Source organism: Papio anubis, chromosome 12, assembly GCF_008728515.1.
Source record: "Papio anubis isolate 15944 chromosome 12, Panubis1.0, whole genome shotgun sequence".
Taxonomy (NCBI): Eukaryota; Metazoa; Chordata; class Mammalia; order Primates; family Cercopithecidae; genus Papio; species Papio anubis.
Window position 1 is genome coordinate 40,902,809 of NC_044987.1, and position 14,734 is coordinate 40,917,542.

The 14,734-nt window shown below is 41.6% G+C and overlaps 1 protein-coding gene across 11 annotated transcripts in view; it reads left to right on the forward strand.

Annotated features, from left to right (window-relative positions):
• The window catches only part of LOC110741266, a 202,718-nt gene that overhangs the window by 141,583 nt on the left and 46,401 nt on the right, over window positions 1-14,734 (forward strand). For 3 of the 11 annotated variants that reach the window (XM_031653041.1, XM_031653036.1, XM_031653039.1), the window contains exon 2: window positions 11,329-11,514. The exons of 3 other annotated variants lie outside the window; for them this stretch is intronic. In XM_031653041.1, coding sequence (XP_031508901.1) covers window positions 11,329-11,388 — 60 coding nt within the window. In that variant the 3' untranslated portion in view covers window positions 11,389-11,514. Of the gene's footprint in view, window positions 1-11,328; window positions 11,515-12,147; window positions 12,262-14,734 lie in introns of those variants that run through there. 5 more of the 11 variants (XM_031653038.1, XM_031653040.1, XM_031653042.1 and 2 more) reach the window with 4 other exon arrangements.

Genomic DNA, 14,734 nt, shown 5'->3' on the forward strand with positions numbered 1-14,734 from the left:
AGCCTCCTGAGTAGCTGGGACTACAGGTGCACACCACCACACCTGGCTAATTTTTGTATTTTTAGTAGAGACAGGGTTTCACCATGTTGGCTAGGCTGGTCTTGAACTCCTTACCTCAAGTGATTCACTGCCTTGGCCTCCCAGGAAGTGCTGGGATTACAGGCATGAGCCACCGCGCCCAGCTGATCTTTCTTTTCTAATTCCGTTTGCACTAAATGTCGTTATGCACAATTAGCACCTTTTATATACTGGTGGTTCTTTACTGTTGGTACTTCACAATTTAGTGCCCAAATAATGTAAACTGTGGTATAGAAAGAAGCAAGATTATTGGACTTGGGATCTGAAGAGCAGAGCTTAGCAGTTGTGTGTACAGGATTTCTGCTTACTTTCTCTGCCTGATTCCCCTTCCTCCTTTTGGGACCGGCATTCTCCCTTCTTCGGGGGTGTTACTTCTCCCTTATCCATTATTGCGACCTGCTAAGCATGGTTCTTGGTCCCCTGTGTTCTTGGTCTTGGTATAATTTTCATTATAATTAATTTTTTTTAATTAAAAATCTTTTTTGGTAAAAGGAAGAATTTATTATGAGAACCAGAATGCCTCAAGAAAATCCAAGACAGTAATTGCAGTCATGTAATAGGATGTTAAGATGGGGCCTTTCCCTGCCCCAAATGAATGTGAAGCAGCCTCCTGTGTAGAAATTACAAAGGAAAAACAGAACCAGTTTTACCGCATTTGGAACCCTTGCCAGGTCAAAGCTATTAAAAGGGGGTCAGACTGGGGATGGGAGAGGATTTGATGGATAGGTGTCTTTGGACAGAGCTGCTGTTGTGTTGCTGCCAATCCACCCAGCATAGATAGGGCTGGGGAGAGGTATAGTGGCGTAGTGCACATTTGTTCAAGTCCATCTTCCTGGAATTTTGAACTTGAGTCTGGAGGAGAAAACTGGCTTGCTGCAGCTGGCTTGGAGTAGGAGGAACTTGTAGGCAGAGAGAAGCAGAGAAGGGAGTGTGTTCGCCTGGAAATTCCCTCCTGTCTGGCCGCTCTTCCTTATTGCAAATTTTCTTTTGCCAAGGTATTTTGTTTTGTTACTTACAACCAAGGGTCCTGAGTAACAGACATGACCTTCATTAACTCATTGAACTTCCCTTACTCTAATTTTTTCCTCATGTATACAGAGGTATACAAGTAATTACCTCACAGTCAGAGATGATCCAATAAAACAATGAACATGGAAGCTTGGGGGGACTGTAGCATAGGAGATGTGGAGGCTTTAGCATTTTGTGATTATTTTACTAACTACCTGTCACTAATGATCTGATTGTTCTGAACATCATTGGTTTTCTTACCATAAGTTAAACATTCTTTCAGAAACAAATGATGCCAATTACACGCTCCACTTTTTAAAATCACAGAGTTGCTTGACCTGACCGGTGTATTTGTAGGAAATGAATGAATGGCTCTTGATAAATTGTGGCCTTTCCAAACCTAAAAAAAGCTTTCTCTGAGTTGAGTCTTAATTATATTTTGGGGAGCAGAGAGTACTGCCTCCAGGTCAGGTGAGCTTTTCTTCGTGTTTCTGTGCCAGGGATAATGGTGCCAAAATTTTAGAGTAATGATTCATTTGTTTGGCCTTGGAGTTAAGTAGCCTTGGGTTTGAATGCCAGTGTTGCCACTTATTTAACTGTGTTATCTCTTTGAGCCTCAATCTTGAAGTCTGTAAAATGGGATAATTACCCCAACCCTGCAGATGAAGGATTATAGGAGATGATGTGTTTAAAGGGAATGAGACTAGAAAATGTGAATGACAAAATCAGTTAATCAGCTATTGAATATACTGTTGAGTGCCTCCTCTGTGCAAGGGGTGGCAGTGGAGTGGATAAGAAGTTATGTAACACCATTCCTGTTTGTTTATTAGGGAAATAAATCATCTACGTATGGAAAACAGTAATATGTGAGGCAGCTGGGGTTTGGAGGGTGGCAGAGGATTGAAAATGGGGAGGCTTCTTGGAGGTGTAGAGCTGATGGAAAAATATAGCAAGGGAATTGATGTCAGGAGTTAAACACTTAGGGTGATCTTTGGAAGAGACCAAATTTTATTTATTTATATATTATATAGCCTCATCCTGTTTTATTTTCCTTTGTCTTCCTGATTCCTTCACAGATCTGCTTAATGTTTCTGATCATTATATTGATGACCCACGCCCATTGCCCATTCCAGAGTTTAGCATTTTCTTTGCAGACTCATTTTTGCCATGAACCACTGGCCTACAGCCCTCAGTGATCAGAATTCTCCTAACAGATTCTGCATCCCTCCTCCCATTTTCTCCACTTCGATTTTGTGCACTGGAAATGGCCTTCTCAGGAGTTCCATCATGTGGAGTCATGACCATTCATTCAGCAGATGCTTGTTGAGCACCTACTACAGGCAGCATGTGGGGCAGTATGCAAAGGAGGTCTGGGGAATAAAGAGATTGATGAAACCTGCCCCGAAGCAGCTTGGTTAGTAGAGGAAACAGATGGGCAAATGGACTCTAATTAAATGTGATTAGTGCTTTATATTGGTCAGATAACGAAAGACATTTGGCGGGAGCCCCAAATCCCAGAGTCCTCTCTCAGTCACTTGCTGCTGTGCTTGGTTCAGAAAGGCTGTCCCCCTCATGGAGCAGTCTGGGAAAAGGCATTCTTTTTTAATTACTACGATTCTGATGTGAAATCTCTCTGCATAGTGTCTTGGTTGGGAAAGTATATAAGCGAAGGTTCCTTTTGTCACCTCCACCCAAATCCTCTTCCACTGAGGAGCCCAGTCTTCCTTCCTCTCATAGACAAACCTGCTCTTCCTCCTGGCCCCCCCCCCATCTCAAAATTGGCACTGTCATCAATCCAGAGGCTTGAGAGCATCTTTGATATCTCTCTCTCCCTTATCACCTCTATCTGATCATCCACCAAGTCCTGGCAACTCTATTGCCCTCTCTTCCATTGCTGTCACCCAAGTCTAAGCCATCTCTAGCTGCAGGTCATGACCCATGTTACCTCATTCTGAAATTAATTTAGGGTTTTCCCCCCATCATTTAACAAAATAAAAAAATGGTAGAATGGAAGACATTCGAGTAAATTACATGTAGTAAGTTTGAGTTTTATTTTGTGAAACTTGTGTTTGTGTATAATAGTTTCATACACAAAAAAAGGCTAACATTGCTAAGGTCTTCACATATATTGACTTATTTATCTCCCACAACAACCTATATAGTAGGTACTATTATGCTTATCCTTATTTTACAAAAGAGAGAACTGAAGCTCAGAGAATTTTAGAAGCTGGCCCAGGGTCACAGAGAATGCTAGTGTTCCAGCCCCCACAGTGCAGCCACAATAGGCTTATAAAATGCAAGTCGGATGATTCTTCTCTGTTGATGAGTCCCATGCTCTTAGTTGAGTATAAAGTCTGGTCATAAGGCCCTGTGTAATCTGGTTTCCCCACACCTCTCAGGCGCCTGCTGACCGTCCTCCTGCTCCACTGCCTTTCAGCTTCTAGATGTGCCAGGCTTTGAAACACCTCAGGGCCTTGCATTTGGCCTTTCAGACTTAGTTAGGCCCCTTCATGACCTGCCCCCATAGTACCCTGTATTGCTCTGTATTGTATTGTACTACCCTTTCACAGTACTTACTGGAGCTACCAAGATATACGGTCAGTGCCTCACTTAATGACAGGGATACGCCCTGAGAAATGCATCATTAGGCAGTTTTGTTGTGTGAATATCGTAGAGTGTGCTTACAGAAACCTAGATGGTATGGCCTGCTACAAACCTAGACAATGTGGTTATAGCCTTTTGCTCCTAGGCTGCAAACCTGTATAGCATGTTGCTATACTGGATACTGTAGGCAGTTATAACACAATGGTAAGCATTTGTGTATCTAAACATGTAAAAGGTACAATAAAAATACCGTATAAAACTTTTGAAAAATGTATACCTGTATAGGGTACTTGCCATGAATGGAGCTTTCAGGACTGGAAACTGCTTTCAGTAATTCAGTGACTGAGTGGTAAGTGAATGTGAAGGCCTGGGACACCATTGTACACTCTTCGTGTGGCAGTGCAGTAGATGTGCTTATGCCAGCATCACCACAAACGCAGAGTAATGCTTTGTGCTATGGTTTTATGGTGGCCATGACATCATTAGACAATAGGAATTTTTCAGCTCCATTATAATCTTAGAGGACTACTGTCATATATGCAGTCCTTTGTTGACCAGAACATCATTATATGGTGAGTGACTGTACACTAAGTCCTCATTTAACATCATACATGGGTTCTCAGAAACTGACTTGAAGTGAAACCATGTATAATGAAACCAATTTTATGAAGGCTAATTGATATAAACGAGTTAAATTCCTATTGCATATTTCTGGCACAAAAATATTACCAAACTTCAAAATAAAGACCCCGAACACTTCCAATACTAAACATTGAAGTAAATGGGAGCTATACATACATTTAAGAAAAATTAATAACAGGTGAGATCATTATTGATCCAGTTTTTGGTGGATCAGTGAGTGAGGGTGGTCGTGGTGGCAGGTTAAATCAAGGAATACATGTTTGCACAGTGAAAATTACCAGGGACATCTCCTCCCACCATGCAGTTTAAAAACAATTACGAATATGGCAGCTCATTGAGCACTTTCAGACCACATTGTTAATGTCCTGCATTTGTATGATTATACTTTATGAATTTTTGTTTGATAATCATTTTTATCCATTCATTTATCCATTTTCTAACCTGCTTATTCCAGTGCAGAATAGCATGTGGCTGAAGCCTCTCCCAGCAGCTCAGGGCACAAGGTGGTAAGTGCACCCTGGGTAGGACGCAGTTTCATCCCAAGGTGCGCTCACACCCACTCCGATGGGGACCGTTAGACACACAAATGCCTAAGATGTTGGAGTTAGGTATTTGTGAAGTTTGTAAGAGGAAACCAGAGTACCCAGAGAAAACCCACACAGACATGGAGAGAATGTGCAAACTCCACACAGACAGTGGCTCCAGCGGGGAATTGATTTTTTTTTTCTTTTTATCAACGTTATAATGCAATGATGCTATTTGAGGATCTGCTGTAGTTCCTTGCTGACTTCAGGGGCACAAAGGCTGGCTTGCATCCTCAGTCCCTGGGGCAGCATGTGGCATGCCAATCAGGGAAAACCTAACTGGGTGTTTGATTAGCTATGGGAGGTGAAGGAAGGGAGCGGTCTCATTTTTGGCTTAATTGTCTGTCCCTGTCAAAATAATCCTTTCTTCTTCCTGTCTTACCTTTCTAGAAAGCATGTTTTTTTTTTTTTTAATTAGACATGTTTATTTCTGTGGGTGGGTCAAAATCTTTTGAGTGGGCTTTTTGTTTTTGTCCTTTTTTTGAGACAGAGTCTTGCTATGTCACCCAGGCTGGAGTGCAGTGGTGTAATCTTGGTTCACTGCATCCTCTGCCTCCTGGAGTTAAGCGATTCTCCTGCCCCAGTCTCCTTAGTAGCTGGGAATACCGGTGTCTGCCACGATACCTGGTTAATTTTTGTGTTTTTAGTAAAGATGGGGTTTCACCATGTTGGCCAGGCTAGTCTTAAACTCCTGACCTCAAGTGATCTGCCCAACTCAACTTCCCAAAGTGCTGGGATTGCAGGCGTGAGCCACTGCAGTGGCCTGTTTTTGTCTTTTAATCTGTGAATCCCCAGTGTGCTGCTCTACTAGATGAAGAGCTGCTGGCTTACATCTGTTGGGCAGGCTATTAGTCCTTGTGGGCTGGGCAGTGTGGTAGTGAAGGAGTCCTGAGCCCCAGATCAAGAGGTAGAGGCCCTGACTACACCACTTCTTTGCAATTCAGCCCTGAGACAGCTTCCTGGTCCATAAGACGGTGGTGGGGTGCAGTGGGGTTGGAGGTGGGTGGTAACAGCATACAAGCCTACATCTGGTCTGCTTTTGACAATTGGGAGATAATAGTGTGTAAAAGGTCCGGGCATAGCAGTGTTGGCTGTTCAGGAAAAGTTACTTTGTTTTTTTAAAATCTCTTATTTCTTGGATCTCCTTGTGCTTGGCAGTGTGCCTTTCCACTTAGATCCGGGCCTTGGTTGGTCAAGGGCAGTTTTTTCATGAGCAGAGTGACTACAGTCATAAGGCCAAAGCTATTCAAATTCCTTCCTACGTTCACACATTGGTGATTGTTGAAACCTTAATATTTGACCTTGGAGAGCTTTCAGGCCTAGACTAGTGCAGTGACAACTGTAGGTCCTGCTTTGGCCCTGCGGTCATAACTACAGTGATAATAATTGCAGCTTTCATTTGTTGAGCATCTGCCCTTCACCAGAGTCCATGATGCTTGCACCAACCCTGTCAAGTAGGTGATGGACTCCCCATTTTATGGAAGAGGAAACTGTAGTCCAGAGAGTTTGAGAAACTCGCCAAGTTCTCCAGTTTGGAGTTCTCTATAGGACCTCCTTCTCATTTAGTTGTAACTACTCTTTTAATTGCTTTTTTTTTGTTTTATTCCAATAGGTTTTTGGGGAAGAGGTAGTGTTTGGTTACATGAATAAGTTATATAGTGGTGATTTCTGACATTTTGGTGCACTGATCACCTGAGCAGTGTACACTGTAATTTGTGTAGTCTTTTATCCCTCACTCCGCTCCCATCCTTTTCCCACCAAGTCCCCAAAGTCCACTCTTATGCATCGTTCCTATGCCTTTGCATCCTCATAGCTTAGCTCCCAATTACGAGTGAGAAGTTAGGATGTTTGGTTTTCCATTCCTGAGTTACTTCACTTAGAATAATAGTCTCCAGTTCCAGCCAGGTTGCTGTAAATGCCATTATTTCATTCTTTTTTATGACTGACTAGTCTTTCATGATATATATATATAGAGAGAGCACAGTTTCTTTATCCACTCATTGATTGATGGGCATTTGGGCTGGTTTCATATTTTTACAAATGCAAATTGTGCTGCTGTAAACATGCATGTGCAAGTATCTTTTTCATATAATGACTTCGTTTCCTCTGGGTAGATACTGGGGTTGTGGGGCTGCTGGATAAAATGGTGGCCCTACTTTTAGTTCTTTAAGGAATCTCCACACTGTTTTCCATAGTGGTTGTACTAGTTTACATTCCCATAATTGCTTTTTTGACTTAGAAAATGATGGCTGTTTGTAAGCTCCTTGTGAGCAACTTTTTTTTTTCCCCCATTTTTGAGTCAGGGTCTCATTCTGTTGCCTAGGCTAAAGTACAGCAGTGCAATCATAGCTCACTGCAGCCTTGAGCTTCTGGGCTCAAACGATCCTCCTGCCTTGGCCTCCTGAGTAGCTGAGACTATAGGCATGTGCCACTATGCCCAGCTGACTTTTTTTTTTTTTTTGGTAGAGACAGGGTTTCACCATGTTGCCCAGGCTGGTCTCAAACTCCTGGGCTGTAGTAAATTGCCTGCCTCGGCCTCTCAAAGTGTTGGGATTACAGGCATGGGCCACTGCACCTGGCTTTGAGCAATTTTTAATAAGTTGTCTTTTGTCTCTTCTATATGGCCTCTGTTCTTGATTGGCATAACCCAGTTTTACCTAGGTGAGGTCATTGCTCAGTGGGTCTGCTCGTCCAGGCTCTGCAGAGGTCTACTTTGCTCTGAAAGTGTTTCCTGCTCCTTCTCTTCCCACCTCCAGTGGTGGAGTGCATGCTCATTGGATAGAGTCCATGCTCTGGAAATAGGAACCAATTTTCTCTCGTCACTACTTCTTTTTATTCCTAACTGCTTTTGTTCGTCTTTTCTGGGCTGCATTCATTTTCCTTCTTTACTGCTGTAGTTTATTGCTCTTTGCTGACTCCTTTATTTTTATTTTCCAGACTTGCCTGAAATGCATCTTGATTCTGGCATCTTTAGAAGTTTAAAGCCCTGCACTTTGTCACTAATGATTTCCCTCATTTTGCAGAATTCCATTTGGTTGTAGTTCTATTTGGCAAGACCCTGCTTTTCTTCTTTCTTAAATCATTACATTTTAATATTCTTCTCTTCCTGCTCTTTTATAGAAATTTGTATTTCATTTTTTAGGTTGTAATAAGGGACCTTCAATGCCCTACAGTTTGGATAAGGGACCTTCAATGCCCTACAGTTTGACTTCTATACTTACTTGTTTTCAGAATCATATGTTCATAGAGCAGAGGCACTTTTATGCTGTCCTTGCTTTTTCTAAAATGCATATCTGTCCATACCATTTTGGTACTCAGCACCCTTCATAGGTTCGTGAAGATCAGCTCTGAATGCACCATCCCAGTGTTGGAGACCAATGGTGTCCCCCTCCCTTCACCTGCCCCCTATGACACGAGATCAGCAGTTCTGCAGAATTGGTTTCAGGACCCCTTTACATAACTCTTAAAAATTAGTGAGATTCCCCAAAGAGCTTTTGTTTATGTAGATTGTATCTAGCAATATTTACTGTGTTAGAAATTGAAATTAAAGAAATTTAAAAATATTTATTAAACTTGTTTAAATATAACAATAAACCCATTATATGATATATGATAACATGAACATTTTTAATGAAAAATAAATATTTCCAAAGCACAAACATTTAGTGAGAAGAGTGACATTGTTTTACTTTTTCCCAAATCTCCTTAATGTCTGTCTTAATGGAAGACAGCTGGAGTCTCATAAATGCTTTTGCATTCATTCTGTTGCAGTATGTTGTGTTGGTTGAACTATATGGAGAAAATCCAGCCTTACACAGACGTGTAGTTAGAAAAGGGAGGAGTGTTTTAATAGCCCTTTCAGTTAATTGTGGAGAGTCTTTGAAACTGTATCAGAACTTTTGACCAGCTGTAAAGGTTTGTTGCAACATAGAATCTTAAACCAATCAATGAACTTTTCATAATGCTGTTACATTAAAGTCCGTTGTCCTATCACATACCTTGAAAGGATCTTTTACGCATCATTTTGTAACATCATGCATCATTAGTCATTTGGAAAATATCAAAATATCACATTTAATACCACCGTTTAGAAAAATATCAACATGTCACATTTGTTAATGTCATTGCCATTCTCATCTGAAAAGTCTTTAAGTATTGAGATGCTCTAAAGCTCCAAATACTGGATATAAGTTTTACAAAGTTTCTTTCTTTTTTTTTTTTTTAGATGAGTCTTGCTCTGTCGCCCAGGCTGGAGTGCAGTAGCGCGGGTCTCGGCTCACTGCAAGCTCCGCCCCCTGGGTTCACGCTGTTCCCCTGCCTCAGCCCCCCGAGTAGCTGGGATTACAGGCGCCCGCCACTACGCCTGGCTAATTTTTTTTGAATTTTTGGTAGACATGGAGTTTCACCGTGTTAGCCAGGATGGTCTCGATCTCCTGACCTCGTGATCTGCTCGCCTCCGCCTCCCAAACTGCTGGGATTACAGGCGTAAGCCACCGCACCCGGCCAAAGTTTCATTTGTTTTGAGACAGAGTCTCTGTCCCCCAGGCTGGAGTGCAGTGCCACGATCACAGCTCACTGCAACCTCCACTTCCCGGGTTCAAGCAATTCTCATGCCTCAGCCTCCCGAGTAGCTGGGATTACTGACACCCACCACCACGCTTATTTTTGTACTTTTAGTAGAGACAGGGTTTCACCATGTTCGCCAGGCTGGCCTTGAACTCCTGATCTCAGGTGATCTGCCCGTCTCAGCCTCCCAAAGTGCTGAGATTACACTGTGTGAGCCACCGCACCCGGCCCCAAAGTTTTAATTTCTGCTTGAAAGCCCAAAATTTGTGTTTAGCAACAAATACCGTCAGTTTTCCTTGAAATGGCAGGCTCACTGTATTTACTTTTGACAAAGTGTCTATAAATACACAAATCTGAGTAATCATAGTTTTTCTCAGTCATTCTTTCAAGGAAAGATGATGTTCTGTGAAAAACAGTGGCTAAGCTTGCAGCTCAGTCACGCAGGTACTTTTTCTTCCTGAAGATAACCACCGTGGTCTGGCCTGCAGCGGAAGTGCTGAATGAGTGGTTACCATTTTGTTACATGGGATATTAAAAAGATGTGTACTCAAGAATCAGTATTTAATAAAATTAATAATTTTACTGCTTCATCAAGGACACTCAGGTAAAATTGAATTAAAAAATAGTTGTGTGTGTGGCAGTAGAGAATATAATGACCGCTGATACAATGAGATGCCACTGCCTTGATTTATGCTAAGCCACCAGTTGTTTTACCTGCCATTGCTTTTGCACCAGCAATGTAAGTGTCAACACTGCTGAAGATAGTTTTGACCTTACGGGACTCCCAGAAAGGGTCTTGGGCCACACTTCAAAAACCAGTGGGTAAGACTAAACTGCCCATCATTCATCTGCATGCTCTAGATTCTCTTGCTTTCCATATCTTGGCTCCATGCGCCCTCTACCCGGAACATTCGTCTTCACCACCACCTCTCCCTCCCCCGTGTGTGTGCATATTCACACATTTGTATACATCTACACATGTATAAGTGTGAATGTGTGTATAAATGCACATGTGTGTATATTCAGCTAGTACTGGTTATAATCGTGTGCAATGATCTCATCCAGTAGACTGTAGACTGTGGGCCAGGTTTCATATTTATCTTGGTGGGCAGGAGCACCAAGTACCGTGTGTGGCACAGCTAATCACTCATTAAATGTTAGCTATTTTCATCATCATCAACATCATCATCATCGCAAGGGCTTAATACATTTTTCTTTTTTAACAAATAAAGAGTTTGGGTTAGTTTTTCCCATGGTTTCCTTAGAACGTTTGTTCTCTGTGGTATCAGTTTAAGTGTTGATGAACGGGCACCTGTGGTCAGCTAGATTTGGGAATGCTCAAATACGTTTTTGACTGAAGGATTTTCAAGATCTTTTATTGTATAAGGTGTATATTGTGAATCTTTAAGGGGAATGGGAGGCTATAGAATGTTGCATTTCCAAAGCTGAATAACTTGTGAACCTTCTTTTTTTTGCATAACTCATAAAATTAGGTTTCTTGGAATTTTCTTTGGGAAATGATCACGTAGTCTGGCCTTTTCATTTTTACAGATGAGGAAACTGATGACCTATATTCATTCTTGCATTAATTTATACCTCAGATATGTAGTGAGTACTTCTTAAAGTTAGACACTGCTAGGTTGGGTAATACACACAATAGCAAGTGAAAAAAAAAAAACCAGAGTTGGGGAAAGTGTTAATTATACTGTTTATATGGAGTAGATGATTAAGTGGGAGGTACAGACATTAATGAAGTAGTTACTGAAATTAGAACTGTTATGTGAATGGTGTGTAGGAAGGTACACAGTGCTAAATCATTTGTTTTTTGTTTTGCTCACTTTCAAAGCTCTGCCAGGCCTGTTTAGGTCTTCCTCTCAACATTTTGCCAGTGCTGGCAGCTCTGTGATCCAGACTGCTGAAGATCAGTAAAGATGTCCATTTGCCCAGCTGCATCATCTGAGAGTGTAGCATGTTGAAGACATGATCTGTTACAGCGTGAGACAACTTTCTCTTAGTGCTTCATGTTTAGTAGGTACTTGTACATATTGATAGACTGCATGAAGAATGCATTAACATACTTAGAAAAACCTGGACTGAAGGACAAACCCTACACTGTGGTTTCCTCACCCACTGCCCTAACTCACTGTGCTGTACAGGGGGACTGAATAAAATCATTTAACATTCATTTCCTGTGCCCCTGCTCTGACCTGGCCCCATTTTGGAGGGATCCAGTGACTCTTCTCTTCCCCACCATGCAAAACAGAAAAGCACATCTTTGTGTTTTGATCCAGTACTGCCCACACATTGGGGGAAATGTTAATGTACTATTCGTATGAATATATTTAATCAAAGGACATGATGTTGATACAGTAAAATTGGCCTGTGGTCTGGTGGCTGCCTGGGGAGATGATAGCAGGAGGGTTTTGCGACAGAATAGCCTTGGAATCAGGACTTTTGTAAGAAGATTAGGTCAGTGTTTGATTTGATGTTTCATTCTGTGAAGTCACCTACAGAGAAATCAAACATTTACATGTTGATTAACTGGTGATTTTGGTTTTGGCATGTGGCCACAGGCTTTGGGCTGGATGAGCTCTGGGAATGCATAAAAATCTCTCATTCCGTCTCTTGTATGGGTAGATAAGCAGGAAAATATTTACCTTCTCAGGTTATCCTCTTCAAAGAAGCCTGAAACTTCTTCAGCCACATCATGTTCCTGCCAGAGTCTGAAAACCAACAGGCTTTCAAGAGACCAAGGGTTGAGTGGAGTCATTTAGAGAATGGCATGTATCCAGGTTACTAAATTTGTCGGTGTTGCTCTGAGATTGAATTAGGAAAATTCCCACTGAGTTCTGGACCTCTTGATTTGTAATCTTCTTTAAGTTAGAGTTGCAGAAATATCATGGATTCCTACTTTAAAAATAACTTTCTTTTCTTTGTAAAAATAATTCAGACTAATTGTAGAAATTTGGGTAAATAGCAGAAGGCATAATGCTGAAAATTACCCATAATCCTTCTTCAGAGATAATCACTGTAAACATTTTGTTGTATTTGCATGTATTTTTATATGCATAATTAGGATCATTGTGTATAAATTTTGTTTCTTCTTATTCCATTTAATATATGAATACTTTTTCTTGTGTTGAGAGCAACATGGACTTGTATTAGTTTCCTGTTGCTGCTGTAATACATTTCCACAAACGGGGTGGCTTAAAATAACAAATTTATTCTCATAGTTTTGGAGGCCAGAAGTCTGAAATCAAGGTATGGGCAGGACGTGCTCCATGTGCACAGACTCTAGGGGAGAATCCGTTCCACTCCTTGCTCTCCCAGCCGCTGGTGCTGCCAGCATTCCTTGGCACGTGGACTTGTCATTTGTATATCTTCGTCAGTTTTCACAGTGTGCGTCTGTGTGTTTGTGTGTGTGTAATCTGCCTTAAAGGACATGTGAATTTAGGTCCAGTCTAGATAATCAGCAATACAGCTTTATCTCACAATTCTTGACTTAATCACATCTACAAAGACCATTTTTCCACATAAGATAACATTTCCAGGTTTCAGGGTTGGAACTTGATGTGGTTTGGCTGTGTCCCCACCCAAATCTCATCTTGAATTGTAGCTCCCATAATTCCCACGTGTTGTGGGAGGGAACTGGTGGGAGATAATTGAATCATGGGGGCAGTTTTCCCCATACTGTTCTTGTGGTAATGAATAAGTCTCACAAGATCTGATAGTTTTATAAGGGGAAACCGCTTTTGCTTGGTTCTCATCATCTCTTGTCTGCCACCACGTAAGACGTGCCTTTCGCCTTCCACGCCATTGTGGTTGGTGAGGCCTCACAATGGAACTGTGAGTCCATTAAACCTCTTTTTCTTTATAAATTACCCAGTCTCGGGTGTGTCTTTATCAGCAGTGTGAAAATGGACTGATACAGGATCTGACCTCTCTGGGGCCATTATTCAGCCTTCTACGGGGTTCTAGACAATGGACTCTGGAGCCAGACTGTATGGGATCTAATCCTAGTGCCTTACTAGCAGAATAACCTTGAGCAAGTGCCTTAACTCTCGATACCTCTGTTTCTGATCTGTAAAATGGGAATAATAATACTTACCTCCTTGAGTTGGTATACAAAATACAAAGATTAATATGTACAGAACACCTAAAAAGCTCAGATTAGTGACTGGCCTGTGTAAGGAGTAGCTGTTATTATTGTAGTTGTTATTTTTATTAACAATTCTTTGTCAGATGCCATTTTTAATGGCTGCATAAGAGGTTTTAAATGAATCTACCATAATTTGTCTAATTATATCCTTTTGTTGGAAAAGTTTCTTTTTCATTTTTTATCTCAGGTATGATGTTGCCATGTAGCATTAAGTTTTGTTCCACTTTATTCCTTAGTGTAGAGTTCTGAAAATGGAATTACAATGTCAAAGGATGTGTACAGTTTTAAGCCGCTTAATGAGAATTTGTTAAATTGCTTTCCAGAAAGTTGAATGATGAGAGTACCTGTTTTATCATAGCCATACCTGTTATCGCATGTTACCATTTTCAATACTCTGAGGTCCTTTGACATAGTCTGCCCTTTAAGGCTGAAGTGTAACAGCATAGGGCCCCTACATGTCGTGGTTCATTCAGTGAGGAGTATTCTGACCATGCAAGAAAACCTCTAACACAAAATGACATCCTTGCTTTGTGAAGTCACCCAAGTGCCTTCTCCGTTCTGTTATGAAGCCTGGAAACTTGCTGGGTGTTTTTGAAGTTAGTGGGAGGGCTGTTGGGGGAAAGGTTGTTACTAGCAGGGTAATGCTAGGTTTACAGGGACTTCAGTAGCATAGTTTTGGTTCTATTCTCAAATGTGGACATTTAAAACTGAGCATTTGATGGGATGAGGAAGGTACATTTGAACAGAAAACAGATTAATGTAATCGCTTTGCAACTAAGGCCATGTGAGGGACAGGAGTATGGGGTGGGGAAGGGGAAGCTCCTGCATTGTCTGCCAGATTATCTGGGAGATCAGCCCTGGGAAAGGCTAAGGGAACAGTCTGCATCTGCACTTTACCCCATAGATCACCTGCTAGCCTGCTCTCCTTTCTTGATGCTGCCCATTGCAGTCTGGTCCTGTGCAGCCTAGGCCTCTGGGCTGTAGAGAGGCATAGCAGGGGTTCCGAGTGTGTGTGCTCAAGGGAACCTGCTACAGTTGAGGTCATCTGGTCCACTGCTGTTCAGGCTATTTAGAAACACAGGGTGGGCTGTGT